The 21,608-nt window shown below is 58.8% G+C and overlaps 1 protein-coding gene across 3 annotated transcripts; it reads left to right on the plus strand.

Moving 5' to 3' along the window:
- The first annotated feature begins 63 nt into the window (after positions 1 to 63).
- Positions 64 to 20,067, plus strand: MIDN (midnolin). 3 transcript variants are annotated; one of them, XM_065578595.1, is made up of 7 exons: positions 64 to 296; positions 3,434 to 3,659; positions 5,217 to 5,304; positions 5,592 to 5,654; positions 17,300 to 17,692; positions 19,031 to 19,163; positions 19,634 to 20,067. In XM_065578595.1, the coding sequence occupies exons 2-7, from the start codon at positions 3,442 to 3,444 to the stop codon at positions 20,050 to 20,052; spliced, it is 1,314 nt and encodes a 437-aa protein (XP_065434667.1). In that variant the 5' UTR covers positions 64 to 296; positions 3,434 to 3,441; the 3' UTR covers positions 20,053 to 20,067. The 3 variants fall into 3 exon arrangements, with proteins under 3 accessions (XP_065434667.1, XP_065434669.1, XP_065434668.1); XM_065578597.1 differs by lacking the exon at positions 64 to 296 and adding an exon at positions 1,206 to 1,362; XM_065578596.1 differs by lacking the exon at positions 64 to 296 and adding an exon at positions 2,738 to 3,279.
- The last annotated feature ends 1,541 nt before the right edge of the window (positions 20,068 to 21,608 follow it).

Genomic DNA, 21,608 nt, shown 5'->3' on the forward strand with positions numbered 1-21,608 from the left:
AATGGTGCGGGGGGGGGGGGGGGGATAAAACTTCTCTAGCGCCTCCCAAACATTAAAGAATAAGGCTGCCCTCGCTCGGAGCCGCTTCACAAGCCCGAGAGCCAGGCTGGGAAGGGAGCTGGATTTCCCCCTTGTTGTGCGCGCTCTGGACTAGCCCGGGATTTACCTGCTTGGGGGACGATTGGAGCCGGATTGGATCACGTGCTTACCGGGATATAGTTTCTTTTTGGGGGGGCCCCGAGCCGTTCCGGCTGCGCAGGGTGAAGGAGGCGAAGGGGAAGGATTCGCTGGACCTGGTAAGTCATTTCGTGCTGTTCCCGGGCGGGGGGTTTAACTCCTCTCAAGCCAGCGACTGAGAGCGCCCGGAGGAACCCGGCTGGGCCCCCCACGAGATTCCTGCTTGTTTGGCTTCGGGCCTTAAAGACAACTCCCAAATCCATCTTTTAAACGAGGGGTTCGGTGTCTTTTAAGGAAGAGGGGCGGGCTGTCGGGGAGAGAGTCCCTGGCTCCGATTCTGATCTCGCTACCGATGTAGAGCTTTCGGAGCGGCTCCTGGTTCACACCACAGTCTGATCAGCACCGTGGCAAACTAAACTGAGAGTAAAGGGTCCCCTGTAGTCACCCCTTTCCGGGGAAACCTTCCAGGAGTCCCACAGCGGCCAGATCCCATTTTTAAGCGTCTCTCAGGGGGCTCCCTCCGAAAAACTTTCTTTCTGACTTCAATGAAACTCGAGGCAGCCCGAGTCGATTGGACTTGTTTTTCATTGGCAGTTCTGCTTGAATCGAACAAGGCAGATGTCACTGACAGACTTGGCAGGATTGGGGGTTTTTGGTTTTTAAACTTTCCTGAGAGAGACCTGAGAGCGTTTTTAGGTGGCTTTAATCTACAGTTTCAAATCTAATGCCTGGGGGAGAATGGGAGACACCCAGGCATAGCTGGATGGAAGAAAGAGATCCGAGTTGTCACGAGGGAGTGACTGTAGCGCTCCTTATTTTGAGCAGAAATCAATCATTTGATTTCACCTTCCCAGGCGAGGGCAGGAGTTAAGGCGACTTATTTCAGGCCGGATGTTCCAAGGGTTCAGCCCCCACCCGGGGGAGGGAGGCGGGTTTCCAGGCAATTCAACTCCCTGGTGCGTGATCCTTTATGACCCCATTGTTCAGAAGAACCCAGCCTGCTGCCCTCAGGTGCCAGAAAGGGCCGAGCCCTCGCCTACGCCTGCTCCTCGGCCCTACACCCAGATCGGGTTGGTTAACTAACCTGCCCCTTGCTCGCCGGGCCGTTTACACACAAGATCGAATAGGGTTGGGGCGATGTTTGTGCCAACGCCCGTCTTAACCGCCAAAGGAGCAGCTGGCCAGGTATCTTTGTATGTAGGTAGGGGGGGGGTGGTGTTTTAAGTGGTTCTTCCGTTCCCATCTGCACAGAGGACACGCTGTTCCTACAGCGCTGACGGTCTCTGTGGGGTTGGTTCCCACACTCCAGGCAAGGCTCCCCGATTCTAACCTGCCCGCCGGGCTTTCCGTGCCCAGCAGGGGGCGCCCTTGCTTTGCGGATTCATTCGGCACCGTCTCCGGCTGCTGGGTTCATAACCCCCGCGTATAACACCGAGCAATTCTGCACCGCCAGTACGCGCTTTGACCTCCGGCTTTGGGGGGGCAAATCTAACCCGGCCCTTGTCCCCAGCAAACCTTGAAGTTGCCTGGAACCGGAATTTGCCCAAGGAGGATTGCATCCGAGTCTGGGCTTTGCTCAGTCCTCATCCGCATGTTGTAATAGTTGGATATTTCCCCATAGACCCCCCCCCCTCCCCCGCTCCTGCCAGTCAGTATGTGTGTGGGGGGAATGTCTGTCTGTCTCCACTTGCTGTTCGCTCCGTGACCTCCGCGCACTCCGGATGAGGCGAAAGCCGTTGCCAAGCGCTTCCACTGGTCCCAGCTCCTCGCAGACCTCGAGGGTCTAGAACCGGCCTGGGAGGGAGCACCCCGGCCGGCCATTGTTTGGAAGAAGCGACATCCTTGGCGTGTTCTGGAGCGACCACCTTCCTCCAGTTTATCCCCGGGGGGGGAGGGGGGGCGCTAGGCAAAGGATTTCCTTCCATCTTAAGAAATGTAAATACCCTCCCCGCTCCTTAGAACAATGGCTTTGCGGCGCAGGCTCGGGTCATTCATGGCCTTTCCCGTGCGCGGCTTGCGGGCAGCAGCAGAAACAAGGAAGAAGCTGCAATCGTGTGTGTGTGTGTGTGTGTGTGTGTGTGTGTGTGTGTGTCGTCCCACGCCGGGACGGAGACCAGCCCCCAGACCTGGCCGCTGAGCACGCGTGTAAATCTCCCCTCACCCTCCTTTCCCCAAACCCAGGGAGCAGCTGAGCGGAGGTTTTTCTGCGCAGCCCTTTGTTGTGAGGCTAATATATTATGAATGGCTTAAAAAAAAGAGCGGGGGGGGGGGCTGGCTTTGCAAGTGTGTGGGTGGGGAGGAATCTAGCCAGGCACCAGGCAACCCTCCTGTGTCCAGTGGGTCAGGATCTGCTGGGCAAAGGCGTAGGGGGGAAAGTGGGGTGGCTGGGGGGAGGGGGGTGGAGGTGGAGCGCTCTGAAAGGGAGGGAGGAGTCAGGCTTCCACGTGGGGGAGCACCGGGCCGGCCGCGATTGGCCCCGGGTTGCCTGTCTCAACGTTCGGAGAGGCCGGGTTGGCTGGCGGCTGCGCGAAAGGAGTAAGAAGTGAATGAGGGGGGAAATTAGCTCCGCCCCCCCATAGAACGTTGATACATTATAACTTTTTGTGTGTGTGTGGGTACCGTGTGTGTGTTACTTTCACACCGCGACACCGGCGCAGCTCGGAGCGGCGGCTGCCGGGTAGCCGGGTTCAGCCCCAAGGGGGTGGGGAATCAGGAACGAAAAAGCTTTTTTTCCACCCCCACTTCTCCCTCTGCAGCCCCCCAGCACGGAGGCAGCACCCCCCCTTCTCTCTCACACACACACACACACACGCGAGCAGCATCTCCCGACGAGATCCGCGTCCTCAGGAGGCATCCGGGGAAGGGAAATCCCCGATGCGAGAGTGACTTGTGGGGTTTTATTCTTACTATTTTTTTTAGGGAGGTTAAATCGGGGCAAACTCCCTTGTTCTTCAGGGAGAGCTGGTCCCCTCCCCTCCCCCACCAAGTCCCCTTTAAAACCCCGCGCGAGGAAGACCTGGAAGGACCCCACGGATCCGGAGTGACCCTTGGATATTAAACCGGAGCGAGGGAGGACTCGGGAAGGCGATCCCACCCCGGCTGGTGTGTGTGTGTGTGTGTGTGTGTGTGCGCGCAGCCGAACCGGGCGCTCTGGTCGCTCCTTTGTTCCCTTCCACTTCCTTTTTTTTGTCCACCCCCCCCCCACCTTGGTTCCCCCCGTGCCACACCAACCGCTGCTCCCTGCCCGCCCCCCCAGGTCACCGAATGGACCAGCAGCCCAGCGCCAGGAGCTGCAGCCGGGGTGCCCCAGCCTGCGAGGCCGTCCCGAACGAGCCCTCCATGAATCTGTACATCAACACCACCACCGGGACCCGTTATGAGCTCTCAGTCCCCGTGGAAGAGACGGTGGAAGGACTGAAGCGGAGACTGTCCCAGAGGCTCAAAGTGCCCAAGGAGAGGCTGGCTCTCTTGCATAAAGAAAGGTAGGTCTAGCACCCCCTCCCCCCATAAACTACCCCAGGAGGGACCCAACTCAGGGGCTCACCAATCTGTGGGGCGGGGGGGCGAGCAAGGATCTCTCCCCCAGCCCCTTGGCGCTTTGGTTTCTTTCAAGTGGCTAGTAGAGGGGTTTAATTCTTCGCCTCTATTGCAAAGCAACGGCTCCCGGGGGCCCCTGTGTGTGTGTGTGGCCCCATTTCTCAACCTCCTGCACCAGGCGGGATGGGTCCCAGTCTCTCCCCACCAGTCGGCTCCCCTAGCTGGGCTGAGCCGAGCCGGGGTCCCGGGGAAGCTGCTGGGATCTGGACCTAAAATGGAGCCTCTCCGTAGGCTTTGATCCCACAAAAGTTTCCCCTGGCTTTGTGTGTGCGCGGGGCCCCATCCTGCCTGCACCCCGCTGGGGCGCCGTGTTGCACTGAGTCACTAGGAAGTGCGCGGCGCGGTGCCCTTTGTTCTAAAGGTTGAACCGAGGTGGGATTCAGAGGCGGCTTTTTCCCGGCACGACGCTCCCCCCCCCCCCGCCCCCTTTTCCAAAACCCAAATGCAGGCGAGGACGGCGGGGGGAGGGGGGGCTCTTTGAGAGTTGAATTCTGGCGTGGCAGGGCTGGGAGGTGGGATAGTCCTTTGTTTAGCAGGAGCCAGGTTTGTGGCAGATCCGAGACTGGTCAAGGCTTAAGGTGCAGAAAGGGGGGGGGGCTTTCTGTGGGATACTCTTCCCGCACCCCTTCCCTTCTAGCCCCCCCCAACAGTAGCCAAAATAGAGAAAGGAACCTCCGAGACTAAGATGAAGGAGCTTTTGCTCTTGATTGGTTCCCCTCCTTGTGCAGCGGGTTTGAGTGAATGAAGCACCCTGGCAGGGTGTCTAATTGAGGGGGGTGGCTGTGTGTGTGTGTGTGTGGGGGGGAAGAGATCCTTTACATCTATGATTACAGTGCTTGGAGGGGAAAAAAGGGGGGCGGGTGTCCACACCCCCACTCCCACGCTACCCTCCTCCCCAAACTGGTCAAAATTTCCTCCTCTCTCTGCCCCCCACCCCCAGTCATCTGAATCCTGCCTGTCCTATGGGGGGAGGTTTTGTTAGACACACAAGCTAGTGCCTCCTCTTGTGTCCCAATCTGCTGCACACACACTGCCCGGGTTAGTGGCAATGGCTGCTTGACTGATGACTGCAGTATGGTTCCCTGCCTCCTGCCCCTCGGATAGGATGTTTACATAATAAACTGGAGGGGGAGCGAGAGGGACACCATTGTGCATTGAGGGGGAAGGGGCTGGAATGAGATTCAGAGGGTAAACTGGGGGGAGGCATTGTGCTAAATGTAAATTAACCCCCCACTGCCGATCCTGCAGCCCCCTGGCCTGAGAGCCAGTTCAGAGTCAGGGGAGCCATGAGGGAGCTCGGGAGGGTACCTAGGTTGGGTCCTAAAGCAAACCAGGCCCCCTTCCTTTAACCGTCCCTTTATTGCTGGATGTGCACGTTACTGATTTAATACCAGGGAGCTCTGACGTCCTTCTCTCTGTCCATGTCTTTTTCCCTTCTGCAGTCGGCTCAGTTCTGGAAAGCTGCAGGATTTGGGGGTCGTGGAAGGAAGCAAACTGACGCTTGTCCCCACAGTGGAAGCTGGCTTGATGGTAAATGGCTTTTTATTATTCCCCCCCCCCGCCCCCAACACGCACACTCTGCTCATCTATTATTAAAGGGCTAGAATGTGATCTCGCTCAGCAGAACGGATGCCACTTCCTCCAACACAACCCTTTGGGGGGGGGGGGGGGAAGGTTGGCGCTGGGAACGGCAGCAAGTTTAATATTTCATTGGTTGCTCTGTAGCTCGGTGTATAAATAGTGAAAGTGACATGCAATCCACCCACCCACCCCCCAGCCACACGCGCACACACCCCCTTTTTTATTTTTTCTTTCAGTCTCAGGCATCCAGACCAGAACAGTCAGTGATGCAGGCTCTGGAAAGCTTAACTGAAACTCAGGTGAGAAGCAGAAATATTGATGCATTGACCTGGACAAAGATTTCTCTGCAGGGGGCTTGTATCTGACCCCCCCCCCCCTTCCCCGCCCCCACAGCTTCCTGTATGCGCTGAAGGCTAGAGATCTCAGCAAAAGAGAAACCTAGAGGCCTGTGTCTGTGGTGAAGGGATTTGATGATCATTTGTTACTGTACTGCCTAAAGGCCTTGACCCAAATCAGGGCCCCGCTGTGCCAGACACTGCACACACGCCTAGGGAGAGACGGTCCGTGCCCTGAAGAGTTCAGTCTAAATCAGTGGTTTTCAACCTGCAGTCCAATCAGCACACCGCTGCGGCCCACGTGACATCCTCAGGGCCATACAGGTCATATCTATATATTGTCTGGATGTGGCCCACATACCACACACAGAGAGCCACATGTGCGGCCCACAATGGTAGAGGTTGAGAACCACTGGTCTAAATAGAGTGGGAGGGGAAACTGAGGCAAAGGATGACGAAGGGTCTAGGCCAAGGTCAGTGCTGCCTCTGCCAAGGTCCTGACCTCAAGGTGTGCTGCAGGGTCCCCATTCTCGACACAGCGGGTGTATTTGGGGACTGATTTCCCCATTTCCCCCAATTTAAAGACAAAAGCAGGATTCCTACCCTAACAGTTGCTTTTATTGCTTGAGGGAATATTGTGTCTGCAGAATCAGGCGGGGGGAGGGGCCTTGTGTGTATATGCGGATCCTACCAGGACACAGCTTTGTGTTGGAGGCTTGCACCTTCAGATCACAAGGGGGTGGGGGCTCTTCTCCCAGGGCCTGAGCCGCCCTTCAGGAAAACCAGACGCAGCAGCTTTCGAATGTCTGCACTATGGTCTTGAGCTTATGGTTGGGGAGGGGGCAGGGGGTGGCGCTGGGTTAGGATAACTGTGAAGTTACTTGACGGCTGGCTGCCTGCGCTCCCAAAGATGAGAGGTTGCTAATCAGACAAAGGGGGGGAGGGTTTTTTTTTTTTCTTTTTCTTTCTCTACCCATGGCTTGGGCTTCAAGGAAACCCTCCCATTGCTGGGTGACCCTCTGATGTGTGTCTGAGGGGAGGTGGGGAGGGAAGGAAACAGCAAACTGCAGCTGGGTGTGGAATTCACCTCTTCACCTCCCTCTGGCTTTAAAGTTGAGCGGGTTCCTGCTTCTTTGTTTTTGGTCTTAAAAATTCTCTCTCCTTCCTCCCCGGCGAGCCCTTGAGTTTATTTTTAAAAGACTTTTAAAGTCCCTGGATTAATTCTGAGCCACCAGCGCAGTGCTGGGGGCCACTTCCCATCCCCCAAGCGCTGGGCAAACACCTGCGAATGCCCAGCCCTGCTTGGTACCTTTTAACTGCTCTCCTCTGGAGCTGAGTGGGTGGGGAAAACATGGGAGGCTGGCTGCAGCGCTTCCTTGCAGACCTGCGTGCCAGGACTCTGCCGCTGTGGGGCTAGTGCTTTTCTAGGACAGGGCACCTGGAAGGGTGGCATTGCCACCAGGCCCCTCCGCGCACCGTGCAGTGTGGGTCTCCCCAAAGTCACCTTGCAACCTGGATGCACTTGGCCCTCCTGCAGATGACCTTGACTCTGTACGGCCCATCTAACGCGCTGCTTGCTGAGCTGCTGCAAAGCCAACTGGGTGCTTCTGAGGTTGGAGGGTTCCCCCCCCCCCCGGGGGGGGGCAACAGAGCACCCCATCCCCCTGCGCTCGGACGCGGCTTCCCTGTGAATCTAGCCGGGCTCACAACGGTGAACTGCTGCAGGGATCTGGGTTCCGGCAAAGGGCCGGAGGCCCGTCTCCTACGTGGCTTTTGGGCATGAGTGCTTTTCTGGGTTGGCGTGGGGCATTGGTGAAATGCTAGCGGCTCAGTGGCATGTTCTGGCAGAAGGCGAGCTGGCTTCAGGTCCCAGTTTCTCAGCTTGGTTTGGTGTCTGATCAGTTGAGACCTTCCCCCATCCCTCACCTGCCTCGGGGATGGTCTCGGAGTTGTCCCCCTGTCCCTCCTTTCAGGGTGGGGGCCGTGCACACAGGGCGCGAGACGCTCCCTGTGACGAGTTGTTCTGGTTGCAGCCTGGGTAGGAGCCCTGAGGAATCTCCCTGCACAATGCCCCTCCCAGGCCTAGAAAGAGGCAGAGGGCAGGAATCCTCCGGGGTCGGGCTAAGATTCCTGGCTGGGGCTTGCTGTCTCATGCCCCGGGAGGGTGGGCAGGGGCAGAGCCAGCAAAGAGGCTGGGGTGGGGTCCTCCTGCATGGTGTGTGCATGCGTTGTCTCATCTTGAAAACTTGTATGATGGCCCAGCCAACATGGTAATGGGGGAGTGGTGGCTGCTTTAAGGAAAGGGGCGGGGGTGGGGGGAAAGCTGGCCGACCTGCCTGGAGCAGGGCTGGCTTTGATTACCATGCTTGTGTCTGCAGGATGGAATCGGTGCATTCCAGGCCTTGCAGCAAAAGGGTTTATTCCTCCTTTGTGGCGTGTCGGTAGCGGGGCGGGGGGCCAGGGGGTTAGAAGGTTGCTCCTTAGAGGCGCTAAATTGCAGAGGTGTAGGCTCTCCTGGTCAGTCTGTGTCCCATGCGCCTTGGATGCAAAGTGTAGGTCCCAGTCGAAACTGCCCCCCCCCCCTTCCTCTGTCACTGAAGCTAGAGCCGGAAAAGGCCTCCCATGCCACTAGTCTCTGTTCCCTACTGCAGTAAAATGAGTGGGAAGCCCAGGCTGGGAAGTGGTGACCCCCGCCCCCCATGGGTTTGTTGACAGGATCTCTGCCTCAGGAAGCCTTCTCTGAGCACAGAGGAACAGCCAGCACCTGGGGGCTGGGGACAGGAAACCACGCCTCTCATTCATGCTTCTCGCCTTGGTTCTGCCTGTGTAGGGCTCTCTGATAATAGCAGGGAGATCTGCTGTGCTCTGACTTCCTCTGGGGGGGGTGTGTGTGTGGGTGGGAGAAAACGCCATCTAAGCCTTCCCCTTGGTACCTTAAGGAAATGACTACCGGGCAGGAGGCGTGGCGCTTACCCCAAGCTGGGGGCCGGGTTCCCGTGGCGTGGCTGATGTCCTAGTAGTTGCTGGTGAACTTCCTGCCAAAGCTCATTGCCACATTCAAGGGGTCGGATGATGCCCCTTTCCTAGGGGGACTGCCCACCAGCTCAGCAGAGCTGCCGGGCGGTGAAGGGGTATTGGTCCTTGTCCAGCAGCCTCCGCCATGCATGCAACCTTCCCCACCCTACCCCAGCGTAGCTTAGCCTGCCTGCCGGGACTGGGGAAGAGGGTACTGGTGTCTCTGGGGCTCTAGGCACCATCCCAGACCCTGCCGGAGCGGGTAGGGATCTGTACTCCCATTGGAAGGCCCCGCAGCCCCTCCCAGCAGCACGGATTCAGGGCCTGGCTCCGTTTCTGAGGTCACTAGGTGGCTGAGGCGAGAGGAATGTTATTTCTCAATGGTGGAAGTTTTTTGTGTTTTGGTACTTCACCCTCCCTTCCCCCCCCTTTTTTTTCCCTCTGGATGGAAAATCCCTCAGCAGCAGCGGCCGGCCGTGGTGGAGTGCCGGTGTCAGGGTTCCAGCTGCAGCTGTGTGCAGCTGGAGAGAAGGTTGTTAAGCCTATTCTGGGGGAGGGCAGAGGCTGTTTCCTTCCCCTTGGTTTGGATCGGCCTCTCTCCTCTGGGTCTGACCTGGGCTGACCCGTAGCATCAAGCCTGCGTTTTGTGGGGCGCTGGCCCTGCCCTGTGGGGAGAGGGCTCTGCCCTGCATAGGGCACTGTATTCTCTTGAGTAACCAGGGCAGAGGACAGTCTTGTCAATAACAGGGGGGGAGGGCTCTGATTTCCTGCCCCCTCCCAGCTGGTACCAGTCTCCTGTTGTGCTGGTGTCAGGGCGCCTCCCTGCTGAGCCAGCCATCCATCCATCCACTGGCACCCACCCTGTTCTCATCCCCTGCTGGGCGGGGGGTGGGGGAAAGCAAAGGTTACATCAGGGCAGGCGCTTGGAGAGGAGGGAATGCAGCGTTCTGTGAGTCATCCGCATTTCTGGGAATCAGCAGGGACGCGCTCCCTGTATCTCCGGGGCTGGATTCGGAGACAGTAAATTAGATTTCCCTCCCCGGACTTGGCAACAGCCTGCAGGGTCCCTGCTGCTGGTTCGTCTCCCCCCGCCCCTCCCTCGCTTCCCAACGGATCTAGGACAGCAGAATCCCTGGGGGAAACTGGCAGGATCCCCGGGACCTAGCACAACCATTCCTGTCCTGGGTGCGGACATTCCTCTCCTACCTGCGGGCGGGGAGGGGCGGGGGGGAGACGAATATTGCCCCATCCAGGGCGCTGGCTGGACAGGGAGGGGGCAGTGGCCTTGCTCCAATGGCCAGTGAACTCAGTGGGAGCCTTTCCATCCCTTCTGTGGGCGTTGGAGCGGGCTGGCTGGGCGGGATGTGTTTATGTTGGAGCATCCTGCTTTCTGGGGGGGGGGAGCTGAAAGAATGTGTGGGGGAGGGGAGCCATCCCACCCTGCCCCTGCTCGGAAGGTGGGGGTACCCAGAGGGGGCGTTCATTTGGTGGCAGGGATTGGTTGGTTCGGTAACTAGCAAGCCCGGGAGGGACCGGTGTGCCGGCGTTCACAAGGGGGAGCACTCGAAGGAAGGGGGATGGGGTGGGGGCAGGGGATGGGTTAGCTTGATGGCCCCCATCGGGGTTCAGGATTTGGGCCGGTGTTATTGAATGGGGGGAGCAGGCTACAGGGCTGGGCTGTGGGATGGGGTGGCCCTGGCTGCCAGGCTAGGGGAGAGGGGGTGCTATGGGAGGTTATCGGTTTTGGTGCAGGGCTAGTGAAATGGCTGGCTGTTTCCACTCCCTTCCTGGCAGGGCTGGGGCAGGGGAGAGGGGATGGGGTGTCTCCTGCGGGGGGGGGGGGGGGGGCAGGGGGGTTGGAATCTGGAGCTGTTTCCCTGCTAATCTCAGTGCTACCTCTGTTAAACCTGCTCCCGCCTCCTTGGCGTTTGCAAGAACCGGCTGGCGTGTGTGTGATGCCGAGGGTTGGATAACAGCCCCCCGACTCCCGGCCCTGCGCTCGGAGAGGAAGGGATTATTTTTAGTGCTGCTGGGAGCCGACAGGCGGTGAGCTCACGCTCGCTCCAGGCTCTCCAGTTTCCTTGGCTAATAACAGCCAAGGGTCAGGAAGGGGTGCGCAAGGAGGAAGGTGTGAGTCAGGCTCACTGCCAGGAAGGAGAGGGAGCCTTGGGTGGTTGCTGACGTCAAGGGGACCTGGAGGAGTCTAGAGAGACTTGGGGACTGTCACTGAGAGTGTGTGTGTGTGTGTGTGTGTGTGGGGGGGGTGACTGGTTTAAGAGGAAGGCAGGATTGTATAATGGCTGGAGGAAGGACACTGGGGAGCCAGGACTCCTGGGTTGCCTCCTCAGCTTGGGGAGGTGAGTGGAATCTAGTGGTTAGAGCGTGGCGGGGGGGACAACTGGGAGACAGGACTCCTGGGTTCTATCCTTGGCTTGGGGGGGGGGAAGTAAGTGTGTGTGGAGGAGAGACGGCACATCTGGATTATCTGCCACTGACTCACAGGGGAGTCCTGCCCCCCACCCCCTCTCTCTGCACCTTGGCTTCCTCCCCCATGCGATGGGGACAGTACCTGGAATGGGATGTTCATGAGGTTTCACAAGATCATGGTCGTAAACGGCTTTCAGGTCTCTGATGAGAGAGCAAGGCCAAAACTGTGCTCAGCTTGGGGGAGGGGGAAATGAACCCCACTTTGAGTCCCTCTGATTTAGCCCCAAAGTCTGGCCCACCCTGTACATGCTGGAAATGGTCAATATTTTGCCTGGTGGAAGGAATTGGCTGCTCCCCTCCACCCGCTTTCTTTGCACCTGAGCTGGTAAAAGATGATCAGCAGAGGGTGGGGAGGGGGAAGGCCAGCGTGCTGTGGGGCTGATACCCAGCAGTGCCTGTTTCTTTAGGGGTGAGCGAGGAAGCTGGGTGGGGGTGGGGGAAGGCTCTCTGAGCCCCCTCCCATCTGGGGAGCCAGGCTTTTCTCCGTATGTTAATCTCCCATCTGGGAGGCTTTCCCCTCCCCGCTCCCGGAGAACAAGGGAGCTGTCTCCATTGAGATGAGAAGGGGGGTGGAGGGGATTCTGGGGTGCCCCACACCCTCTCAAGGTGCCTCTCTCCTGGGCAGCGATGCTCCCGCACTGGAGACCCTTTGTTCGGCTGGCGGGGGCGAGCGCCGTGTGTTTGAATGGCTGGATGCTCGATTCGGGGGGAGGGGGGCTGGGAGTCGTGACTGCTGGGCCTTTGATTGAGGGGAATCTTTTGTGGCTGGAGGGAGGGGAATCGTGACTGGCGGGCATAGGAGGGGACTCTGCTGGTAGAAAAGGGCTTAGCTGGCCCCTCTCTCTGGGAGTGTGCATGAGGCGCTCACTGGGGCTGTGGGTTTATCGGGTGCATGTGCATTGGGGAGTCCAACCCCCCCTCCTTCCCGTGTCTGGGCGCACTGAGTTTTCCCTCCACCCCTTTACAGATGGAGAAACTGAGGCGCACAGAGGAACATGAGAGCCACAGAGGCTGGGATTAGATTGGGGGGGTCCTTCCCCTCTTCCCCTCCCCCCCCCCCCCACATCCAGGGCTCTGAGCAGGGTAGGTGGGCGCACACATCTCCTCCCTGGGCCGTCACCAGGATGGAGGAGTGTTCCCTCCCCCCAGCTGTAACCTCGATGGCCGAAGTTGCAGCATCTCTTTCACGCCCACCTCTTCCTCTGCGGCCTCCATCTGACGCTCGGGGGTTCGCTGTTATTTTTAAGCTGCTTTTCCCACGGCTTCTCAGAACTCAGCGTCTCTCTTGGATGGTGGTGGGGGGGGGGGGGGGGAAGGGTGGGATCCTGGTATGAGGCCGAAGCTATTGCTGGGGCTGGGGAGAAGCGGGTGTAGGGGGAGTCCCCGCTGCTGGACAAGCTAGGGCGGGGGTGGCGCTACCCCGGCCAGAGGAGATTGGTGCTGGGCACGGGGGTAGCTGCAGACAGCAGGGCTGGCTGGGTGCACAGCTGAGAACAGAGGCCTCCCTTCTGTTCTGTGGGGGTGTATGGATTGCACCCCGTTTGGCAGGCTGAGGGCAGGAGGATCTGTCTGCATCTCAGGCGCTTACAGCCCAGCGCCACCCGGCTTAGACAAATATTTATCCTTGCCAAGCAAAGGCAGGGAGCGAAGTGTTTGTTCACGAATCCTCCCCTCCCTTCCCAGGACCCTCCTCAGCCAAGAAGCAGAGGGGCCGATCCTGCCCGGTCCCTCACCCGGTGTTGGGCTGCTGCCGATTGAAAAGCCACCCGTCCCGCTGCACTAGGGGTGGGCGGGGTGGACCCATGACCGATCCCTGCTGGGGTGTCCTTCCCACTAGGGGGTGTATGTGACTAAACATCAGCATGGCCTGGCCGCCTCCCCACAACCAGGATTGCTGTGTGTGTGTGTGTGTCTGCCCTGTCCCCCCTGACTGGGTGGGGGTGGGGGGCAGAGGCATGGCCGTACACCCCCAGAGCCCTAAGGGAGCTCGTGGGGTGGGATGGTAGAGAAATCGGCTGCAGTTTGCTGGCTGGAAGGGTCAGAGGTAGTTGGGATCCTCCGCTTCTGAGAGCGGGGACAAAGGGGTGAGCTGGAGAGGAGGCTGAAGGAATAGCACCCCCCCCCCCCCCCCCCCCCCGCCTGGCGAGGGTTAAAGCCGGCCCGCCTGGCGGGTGGAATCCTAAGTGGCAGTGGGGGGGCCCTGAGGCAGCACTGAGCTGGGCCTTTAATATTCCCCCTACCTTTCCCCAGAGCAGATGGCGGGTGATTTACGCTGCCAGGCACTGCCTAGAATGAGTAATGAGTGTGTGTGTGTGTGTGGGGGGGGTGCTGTTGGGGGGGCATGGGGAGGGGTTTTTCCAGCAGGCTGTGTTCCCCCCCCCTCGCCCCACAAACCTATCTATGATTTGGGCATCCCGTGCTTTTTTAGGAGTTCCCTGCTCCTCTCCCCTCCCAGCTGCTCCATCACCTGCCACTCTGAGCTTGTGGGTTTTGGGGGGGCGGGGGGAGTGTGACTGACTCCTCTCCCCTCCCCCCATTGTAGGTGTTGGGGGGGCGTTGAGGCTCTCTGCCTCTTGGTGGCCTTTGCACTTGCTGCTTGAGTCATGCTGCAGAGGGGCTCGCCCGCCCCCGGAGCGCTGCGCTGGGGGTACACGTGTCCTTGCCTGCCCCCTCACAGTCCTCTAGTCGCCTTCCTGAATCGCTGCCCTCCCCCCCGGCCGGTCCCTGGCCACGCACACACCTGGCTGGGGGCTGCTTCACCTTGCCTTGCTCTACGTGACTTGGCGGCTCTGCTCCGGGGGGGCAGAAGTGCCCCCATGCCCAGGGGAAGGCTCTGAGGCCAGGCCTCCCCCATCCCTTCACTTCTAGTGCTAGGCAGCGGAGCTGTGGGTATCGCAGGAGCTGGGGGCCGGCGGCACAGCCCTTCAGACTGGCCCCCCTCCCTGCCCCCTCTATGTGGTTTCCCTGCCTGTCTGAGCTGCAGGTGGCCCGGGCACCCACGCTCCCTTGGCACGGGGTGGGTTCCTGGGGGCTGCGATGTCAGCTGCCTTGGGCCATGGTAACCTCTGTTGTGGGGTCTGCACGGGTGGGGATGGGGGAGTGAGTCTCTTCCCCCTTCCTCGCACAGCGCGTGATACAGGGTTGGGGGGTGGGGGCTCCCGTAGAAGGCGCTCTGTGGTCGCCCTCAGCGAGTGACACACAGCGCTGGTGGGCTTGGCTGCAGAAAGGTCAGGGGTGCATGTAGGGGGAGCTGCGAAAGGGTGACTAACGGCTCGTGGGTGACAGCTGCTGGGTGGGCAGAGCGTGTGAGCTGGCTGGGCGGCGGGGGCTTCGGGAGAGCCCCCTTCAGCACAGATCCTGTCGGTGAAGCGACTTTACCCCTGGGGGGCAGGGGGGACTCCCTGCCCAGCTGGGCCTGGATGGCCAGCCTCCCTTCTCATGCCACCACAACGGCCCCCCAAGGCGCTCGCTCGGCTCAAACCCGCCGTCGACTCGGGGTTGTATACGGGGGCTCTGTGGTGATATACACTCAGTGACCCCCCCCCCCCCCCCAGCCTCTCTCTGTCTCTCTTGCCTCCCCTTCCTGGTCACCCGAGTCCATGGGATCTGATCAGCGACTAGGGAGATTAATTTCTCCGGCCGCGCCTTCCCCCTGGTGAATGGTCGGAGGATTCAGCAGCTGTGTTTCCCTCTTCCCCCACCCCCCCAAGTGCTGACTTCTTCCTCTCACCCCCCAGCTCAAACCCCGGAGGCCCCTCCTCTCCCTGCAGCCTCGCTGATTGGGGTGGGGAATATGTCACAAGGCAGCGTGGCAGATGGGGGGGGGCACCCGTCCTGAACTGCCGGACCTTGTTGAGGGTGCCCATACACCCAAGTGCTGTGGGGCTCAGGGTGTGGTTTGATACATGGACAGCTTGGCTTTCCCCAGTCCCTTGGTCCTGCTCGTTAGCCTGCCAGTTAATGAGAGCCCAGCTAGTGGGAGATTGGACAGAACTGGGGCAAGGTGGCATATCTTTGTGCTGAGCACTGGATGGAGCAAAATTCCTGAGCGTGAAATCCACAGTGGGTTTTCCCCCTGGGCTCAGTCTTCCTGGTTAAAGGTCCCGCTGGAGAGCTCCAGCTGTTGGGGGAATTCCCCTCTTCCCAGCATCCCCCAGGGATGCTCTGAAATCCCAACAACCTTTCCAGGACTCTTGCAGATAGTTCAGTGGGTGGTTCTTTGCAATCCTTCTGTGGCTGCTTTCCCCTGGACTGAGTCACTGTGCAGGGATTTGGCTCCCGTGCAGCCCTGGGACCCAAAGATCTAACTCCGAAATGGCCACTGAATTGTCTGGGTGTCTGTTTCTGGGCCCCCGGAGTTGGGTCCCGGCAGCTCACGTTGACATAGGTTGGGCTTGTGGGTGCTGAGTGTCTCTGGAAGAAAGTCCAGCCCTGGGTGTCTCACATCAGAGTCTCTGTAGGATGGGAGACCCAGATGTTTCCTTTCCCCTTTTAAAGATCAGACATGTCGTCTGCCTTTGTTTCGCAGGTGTGTGAGATGGGCCTCCATGCCCAGAAACTGGGTTTACCCAGTCCTTGAACAGGGCAAGTAGTCCGCTGAGGAACTTGCCACAAGTCCTATCCAAGAAAGAAGTGGGCTTAGCCCCTTGGGCTGGAGGGGTGCAGTGCTTTGTAGTGGGAGCCCTGAACATGCCAGCTGAGTCATATTACAGCTCCTGGGAGGGCTACTATTGATCCAGATGGGGCGAGGAGCAGGGAAAATGGGGGTGAATCCCCAGCAATGGCTGTGACCTCCTTGGAAAAGAGGGAGTCAGGTGACTTTTTTTGGCATCCCGTGTGACTGTCGGCTGTCTCCCCGTCCCCTGCCACTGTCTCAGGTGCAGCAGGCTTGGCAGGCGCTAGACTAGCCAGGGAAGAGAAGCCTCTTTCAGGCTATAGGGAAATGCAAATGCGCAGCTGTGCAAATGAACAGGGGTGCGTGTGTCACTGGGGTGGGGGTGAGCAGAAAGCGTCTGCAGTAACCACCATAAAGAGTGTGTCAGAGGGTGGATTCCAGCCCCCGCCGCTGGACCTTGTCCCGTTTGGGGGGGCCCCCCCACGCCCAGCTCTGGTTAATCTCCTCCTGTGCACTGCGGGGAGTGGCTGTGCGGGCAGGTTTATCACCAGGGTGGGGTGGCGACCCTCCCCTGTTTTTTTTTGTAAAAGCCGCCTCCGTCAGTTTGCTCCCTTGGCACCACGGGTCACATGGGAACAAGACGTGGCAGGCGAGTCCTGCGGGCCTTGATCTTTAACCCATCAGGGTCACACCCCGCCCCTGGTGTCCTGCTGGAGATCTGGGAGGACCTTGCAGATAGGGACTCCCAAGGAGCAAGGGGTGCCTCTTCTAAAAGGCCCGGCTTCTCAGTTTTAGCCCTGACGTGCCCCACCCCAGGCAGCTGCCCCCACTCTGCTGGGCTCTTGGCACGCTCCCCCTTTCCTGCTTCTGCTCATGGTGCTGATGCCCATGTGTCTCTGGGATGGCAGTGGGCTCCTTCCAGGCCCATCGCCATGCTGCAGGGAGCGCGGCCCTTCTGCACATGGGCTGGGAGAGGGGGCAGAGAGAGCTCACATGGGTGGGGTGGTGGTGGTAAGATAATGGTGGGGGGAGAGTGGGATACAGACGGCGTGTGTGTGTGTGTGTGTGTGGGGGAGATATGGCTTCTGGGCCAAGTACCTACCCCAAAGCACACCTACAGCTCCCCACCCCTAAATGATCAAAGCAGCCTTTCAAATCGCGCCGCCCCAAGTCCTGTGATCAGTCTGCTTGGGGTCAGCTCATGAGGAGCCCGCGGGTGCCCCCCACCAGGAGAACTCCTGTTCCCTCATTGGGTCGGGGGGGCAGAAGGGCATAGCTGGGCAGTGGGGAGAAGGCAGCGCCACTTGGCAAAGTCAAACCAGCCCTGAGCTGTCCAGTCCCGTTCCTCGCCCCCGTATCTCGGAACCGGTGGCACCGGGAACCGTTCTGCTTCCCCTTTGCCGTGGGCCGGACTTTGCTGGTGCCCCCACCTCACCCAAGTGCTGCTGCGCCATGATCGAGACGGTGACCCGAACTCCTCTTCTCTTCTCAGGTCAATGACTTCCTGTCCGGAAGGTCCCCGCTGACGCTGGCCCTGCGGGTCGGCGACCACATGATGTTCGTGCAGCTCCAGCTGGCAGCTCAGCAGAGTGGGGGGCAGCTCCAGCATCGGCATGTCATCGCCAGCCGGGGGGAGCCCGGGGCAGCGGCCGGCCCCACCCCCCAGTGCAGGACGCTGCACGGAGGGACCAGCTCCAACTTCGCCCGCATCCCCGTGGTGCCCACCTGCCAGCAGAGCCCCGCCCCCAGCCCCACCCCCTCGGCACAGGCCACACCCATGTACTGTAACGCCGCCCACCCCGCCCCCGTCACAGCCGGGATGTTCCGGTCGCATGGGGCCAGCACGCAAACGGTTAACAGCAGCGTCGTCTCCTCCTGCTCAGAGGTGAGTCTGGCTTTAAAAAATAAGTCTCTTAGGTGGGGAGAGAAAAGGGGAGAGCTGGGCCTCAGGACTCCTGGGTTCTATTCCTGGCTCTGGAAGGTGACTGTTCTCTAGTGGTTAGAACAAGGCCTTGTCTATATCCACTCCTCCCACTGACAGGTTACATCCCCACTTCATGCCTCAGTTTCCCCATCTATAAAATGAGGGTGTTGTGAGGCCTTGCTACATTTTTTTCCAAATGCTGTGAGATCCTGAGGCAAATGGTGCCAGAAAAGGGCATAGTGTGTGGTGGTGGTTTATCGCAAAGCGTAAGGCAAAGATCTGCTCTAGCTTTTGGCAGGGGGTGGCGGGGGAGAGGGTTTCCCTCAGAGAGAGAAGCTATCCAGGCTGGTCTGTGTACTGCCTCTTGTGCTTTGACTGCAAAATGCTTATAGTCCGAGGAAAACCCCAGCCTGCCATGGGAAGAAATATCCAGCAACCCTCCAGTCTCAAAATAGGATCATTGCTTATCAGACTAATCACAATCCTTGGCTGGCATCTTTCATTGCCAAGTACTTCCCGAAGGCAGGCAGACCCATTATCCCCATTTCACAGATGGGTAAACTGAGGCACAGACGGGGAAAGCGAATCACGCAAGATTTCGCAGCAGAGCTGCGAGTAGAGCCCAGGTCGTCTCGTGCCCTAACCACTAGACCATGCTCCCTTCCTAGAGAGCGGGTTTCTTGGTCCGAATGGGTTCATGGGTCTTGAACGCTCAAGACCCAAATGTAAGGCAGATGATGGTAGCATTGAAGATGCCCTCTAAATCATTTTCTTCACTGTGAACGGGGCTTGGCCGATGGCGGGTTTGAAATCTGGCTGATTTCAGGTGTTGCTTTTGGAAGTGCCCTGTGACTGCATGGCCTAGTTGATGTAGCACTGGACTGGCATGCAGAAGACCTGAGTTCTGTTCCTGGCTCTGGCCTGCTGGGTGAACAAGTTGCTTCACTGCCCTGTGCCTCAGTTTTCCCCATTGGTAAAATGGGGATAATGACGCTGCCCTCCTTTGTAAAGTGCTTTGAGATCTGTGGGTGAAGAGCATTACTTAAGAGCTAGGGACGATGATGATGATGATTATGGGATCGCCCTGCGTGGGTGTGGGTACTGCCTTGTCCCAAAAGGTTGAGGGGAAAAAACCTCATGCCTTATGCTGGCCAAGGAAATAAGATTGTAACCCTGGGAAAGTTTGGATGTGGGACTTTTCCCCCCAGCCACCCATTGAGCTAGGGGCAGGAGCCTTCTGGCCCACTGGTGTCTGTTTCTAATGGCTAATAAGTGTCTCTCTGTCTTGCCGCTTGCCAGGTGGACTGTAGCGCCCGGAGTAACAATTCTGCCGGCAACAACCCAGCCCCAACAAGCCGATCCCGCAAACCTGGCGCAGTCATAGAGAGCTTCGTTAACCACGCTCCTGGGGTCTTCTCAGGGACCTTCTCTGGTACGTTGAGAGCCCAGGGGACTGTAGGCCCGACTCTCCTCTCACCAGTGCTGGTGTGATGCCATGGGCGAGCGCCGGTGCGCGTGGCTGGGGAACTGGAGAGTGTCTCTTTTCACACTGCTTGTGCAGAACAATGGGGAGGGGAGAACCAGGGCTGGACCAGGGCCCAGGTTGGTGAGGGCAACTTTTGATGGCCAATGAGAGCTGAGTTTGATGGGTCTCTTCCTACCTCAGCATCCTGCCTGGGATGGGGGCTCATGCCAGCTTTGGCTGCCAGCCTTCCAGGGAGATTCAGTGCATTGACGACCCCCCCAGGGCCCTGCACTGTGTTCCGAGGCCATGGGTGGGTCACAAAGATGCTTATGGGGAGCCCCTGAGGGGTGGCAGAGTGTGCCAAGGGTTGGGCTCCGCTACTGCCCCTACAGGCAGCATGGCATGACGTGTCCCCCCCCGCCTCTTCTCCCCTGCAGGCACTTTGCACCCCAACTGCCAGGACAGCAGCGGGCGGCCCCGGCGTGACATCGGCACCATCCTTCAGATCCTCAATGACCTCCTGAGCGCCACGCGGCACTACCAGGGCATGCCTCAGTCCCTGACGCAGCTGCGGTGTCAGACGCAGTGCGCCCCCTCCTCGCCCCCGCCCTCCCCGGACCCCGCCAGCAAAACTACCTCAGAGAAGCTGACGTCCGCGACCGCTGTGGCCTCGCAGCCCCTGCACTCCGTGGTCCAGTGCCAGAGCCAAATCAGGATGTGCAAGCCCAGTGGTAAGTCCTGCCCCGTGACTGCCCCCCCCCCCCCCCCCACGTGGCCCTGTGGCCTAGCACAGGCCTCCCGCTGTGGCTGGGTTTGCTTGTCCCTGTTGCAGGCCTTGTCATTAGGGAAGCTGTGATGTGTCCACGGGAACTGGGCTGGACTGGGCCCGCGTGATGCTGAGAGTGCTGCCTGGGTCCTGGCAGCCCAATGATTTCCCCCCCCCTCCCCCCCAGTGGTGTGCGGCTGGAGGTCCAGCCGAGTGAAAGTTAAAGGCCATCAGAGGCAGGAGGCTGGTTCTGCTGTTCATCTTAGCTGGGATAGGCCAGTGCCGAGCTCAGAGGGAAAGGGCCGGGGTGGGGCTTGTGTATCTCTTCCCCCATCCCCAGGTCCTTGGTGGGCTGCGGGGCCCCTGCTGACGACAGAGGAAGTGTGGGTGAAGGCCTCCTTCCTTCCCACCCCGGGTCTCTAGCTGGGATTTGCTTGCTCCGATTCACTTCCTCTGCGTATCCGGTTCCGTCTGCCTCTTTGTTCTGTAACTGTCCTGATGGGGCTTCCAGCCAACTGGGGGGGAAGGGGGGGAGGGGAGGCAGCAGAGGGGGAGGGTGAAAAGCCATGTGTTAATTCCGGGTTCCCAAGGACCATGATTTACCCTTCGCCGAAAGAAGGCAGAGAGATGGGGCCCGGTTCTGGTTGCAACCCTTGGCTAGAAGTGCTGGGGTTAACTCCCCTTGTAGAGCTGCCTGTGCTCAGACTGCACCCTATGTTGCAGAGTGAAGGGAGCCTGTTTGTTTGCCTATTTATTTATTTGAATGAATGGCCCTTTGCCATCTTGTTCCCAAAGCCTCTTGGCCTAGGACCCCCGTCTGTAAGGACTGCAGAAGGCTACCAGCAGAATAATTAAACCAACCGAGGGTGTTGATTGACAGGTGTGATAGGGGTGCTCTGTTTACACCGCACAGTAGCCCATGGGCTCAAAGGTGTTTAGGTTCCTGATTCCTTGATTTCAGTGGGAGCTAGGGGCCAAAATAACAGTGAGGATCTGGCCCTATAGAAATGGAAGGTCCCTGCCCTGACAATCTTACAGTGCGCATCAGTGCTTTGCTTCTGCCGGTGCTATTCTCTTTAGGTCTTCTGCTTAGGATTTGCATATTAAAATGTATTGTTGTGCCTATGCTTTCCTGGCTAGACACTGATTTGGAGTGATGCATAATCGCTCCATTGATACCGGGTCCCTCCAATGCTCTCCCCCTCCAATGGGCAAGCCGGGGGCTATGCATTTAATGTGCAAGTTTCTCTCCTTTTTTAAAAAAAAAATATCTCTTGGCTCCCAATTTGCATCTCATCAGTGCAGTTAAGGCGCTCAGTGGTTCCCTGGGGAATTTGCAAACCTATTACCTGTTTCTTATCTGCGTGTTTACCTTCCCCCTCCAACCCTACTAGGGGGTATGTGTGCGCAGTGAGTTACCACCTGGGTTGCGTTGCCCCATTCAATGAGCAGGGGCTGTAGCTGGCTGGTTACTCAAACTGGGTTCTTCCAGTGACATAATTTGGCAGCTTTAAGAAGAGACAGTCAATTTTGTTTCCTGTTTGGTGAATTGGACTCCGGGGGAGGGGGAAATGAGTCCTGGCATTAAAAATAAAATCAAATGAAAACCTAAGACTTAAAATCAAGAGTCAAGATTTTCACTGGTG

Source organism: Chrysemys picta, chromosome 25, assembly GCF_011386835.1.
Source record: "Chrysemys picta bellii isolate R12L10 chromosome 25, ASM1138683v2, whole genome shotgun sequence".
Lineage (NCBI taxonomy): Eukaryota > Metazoa > Chordata > Testudines > Emydidae > Chrysemys > Chrysemys picta.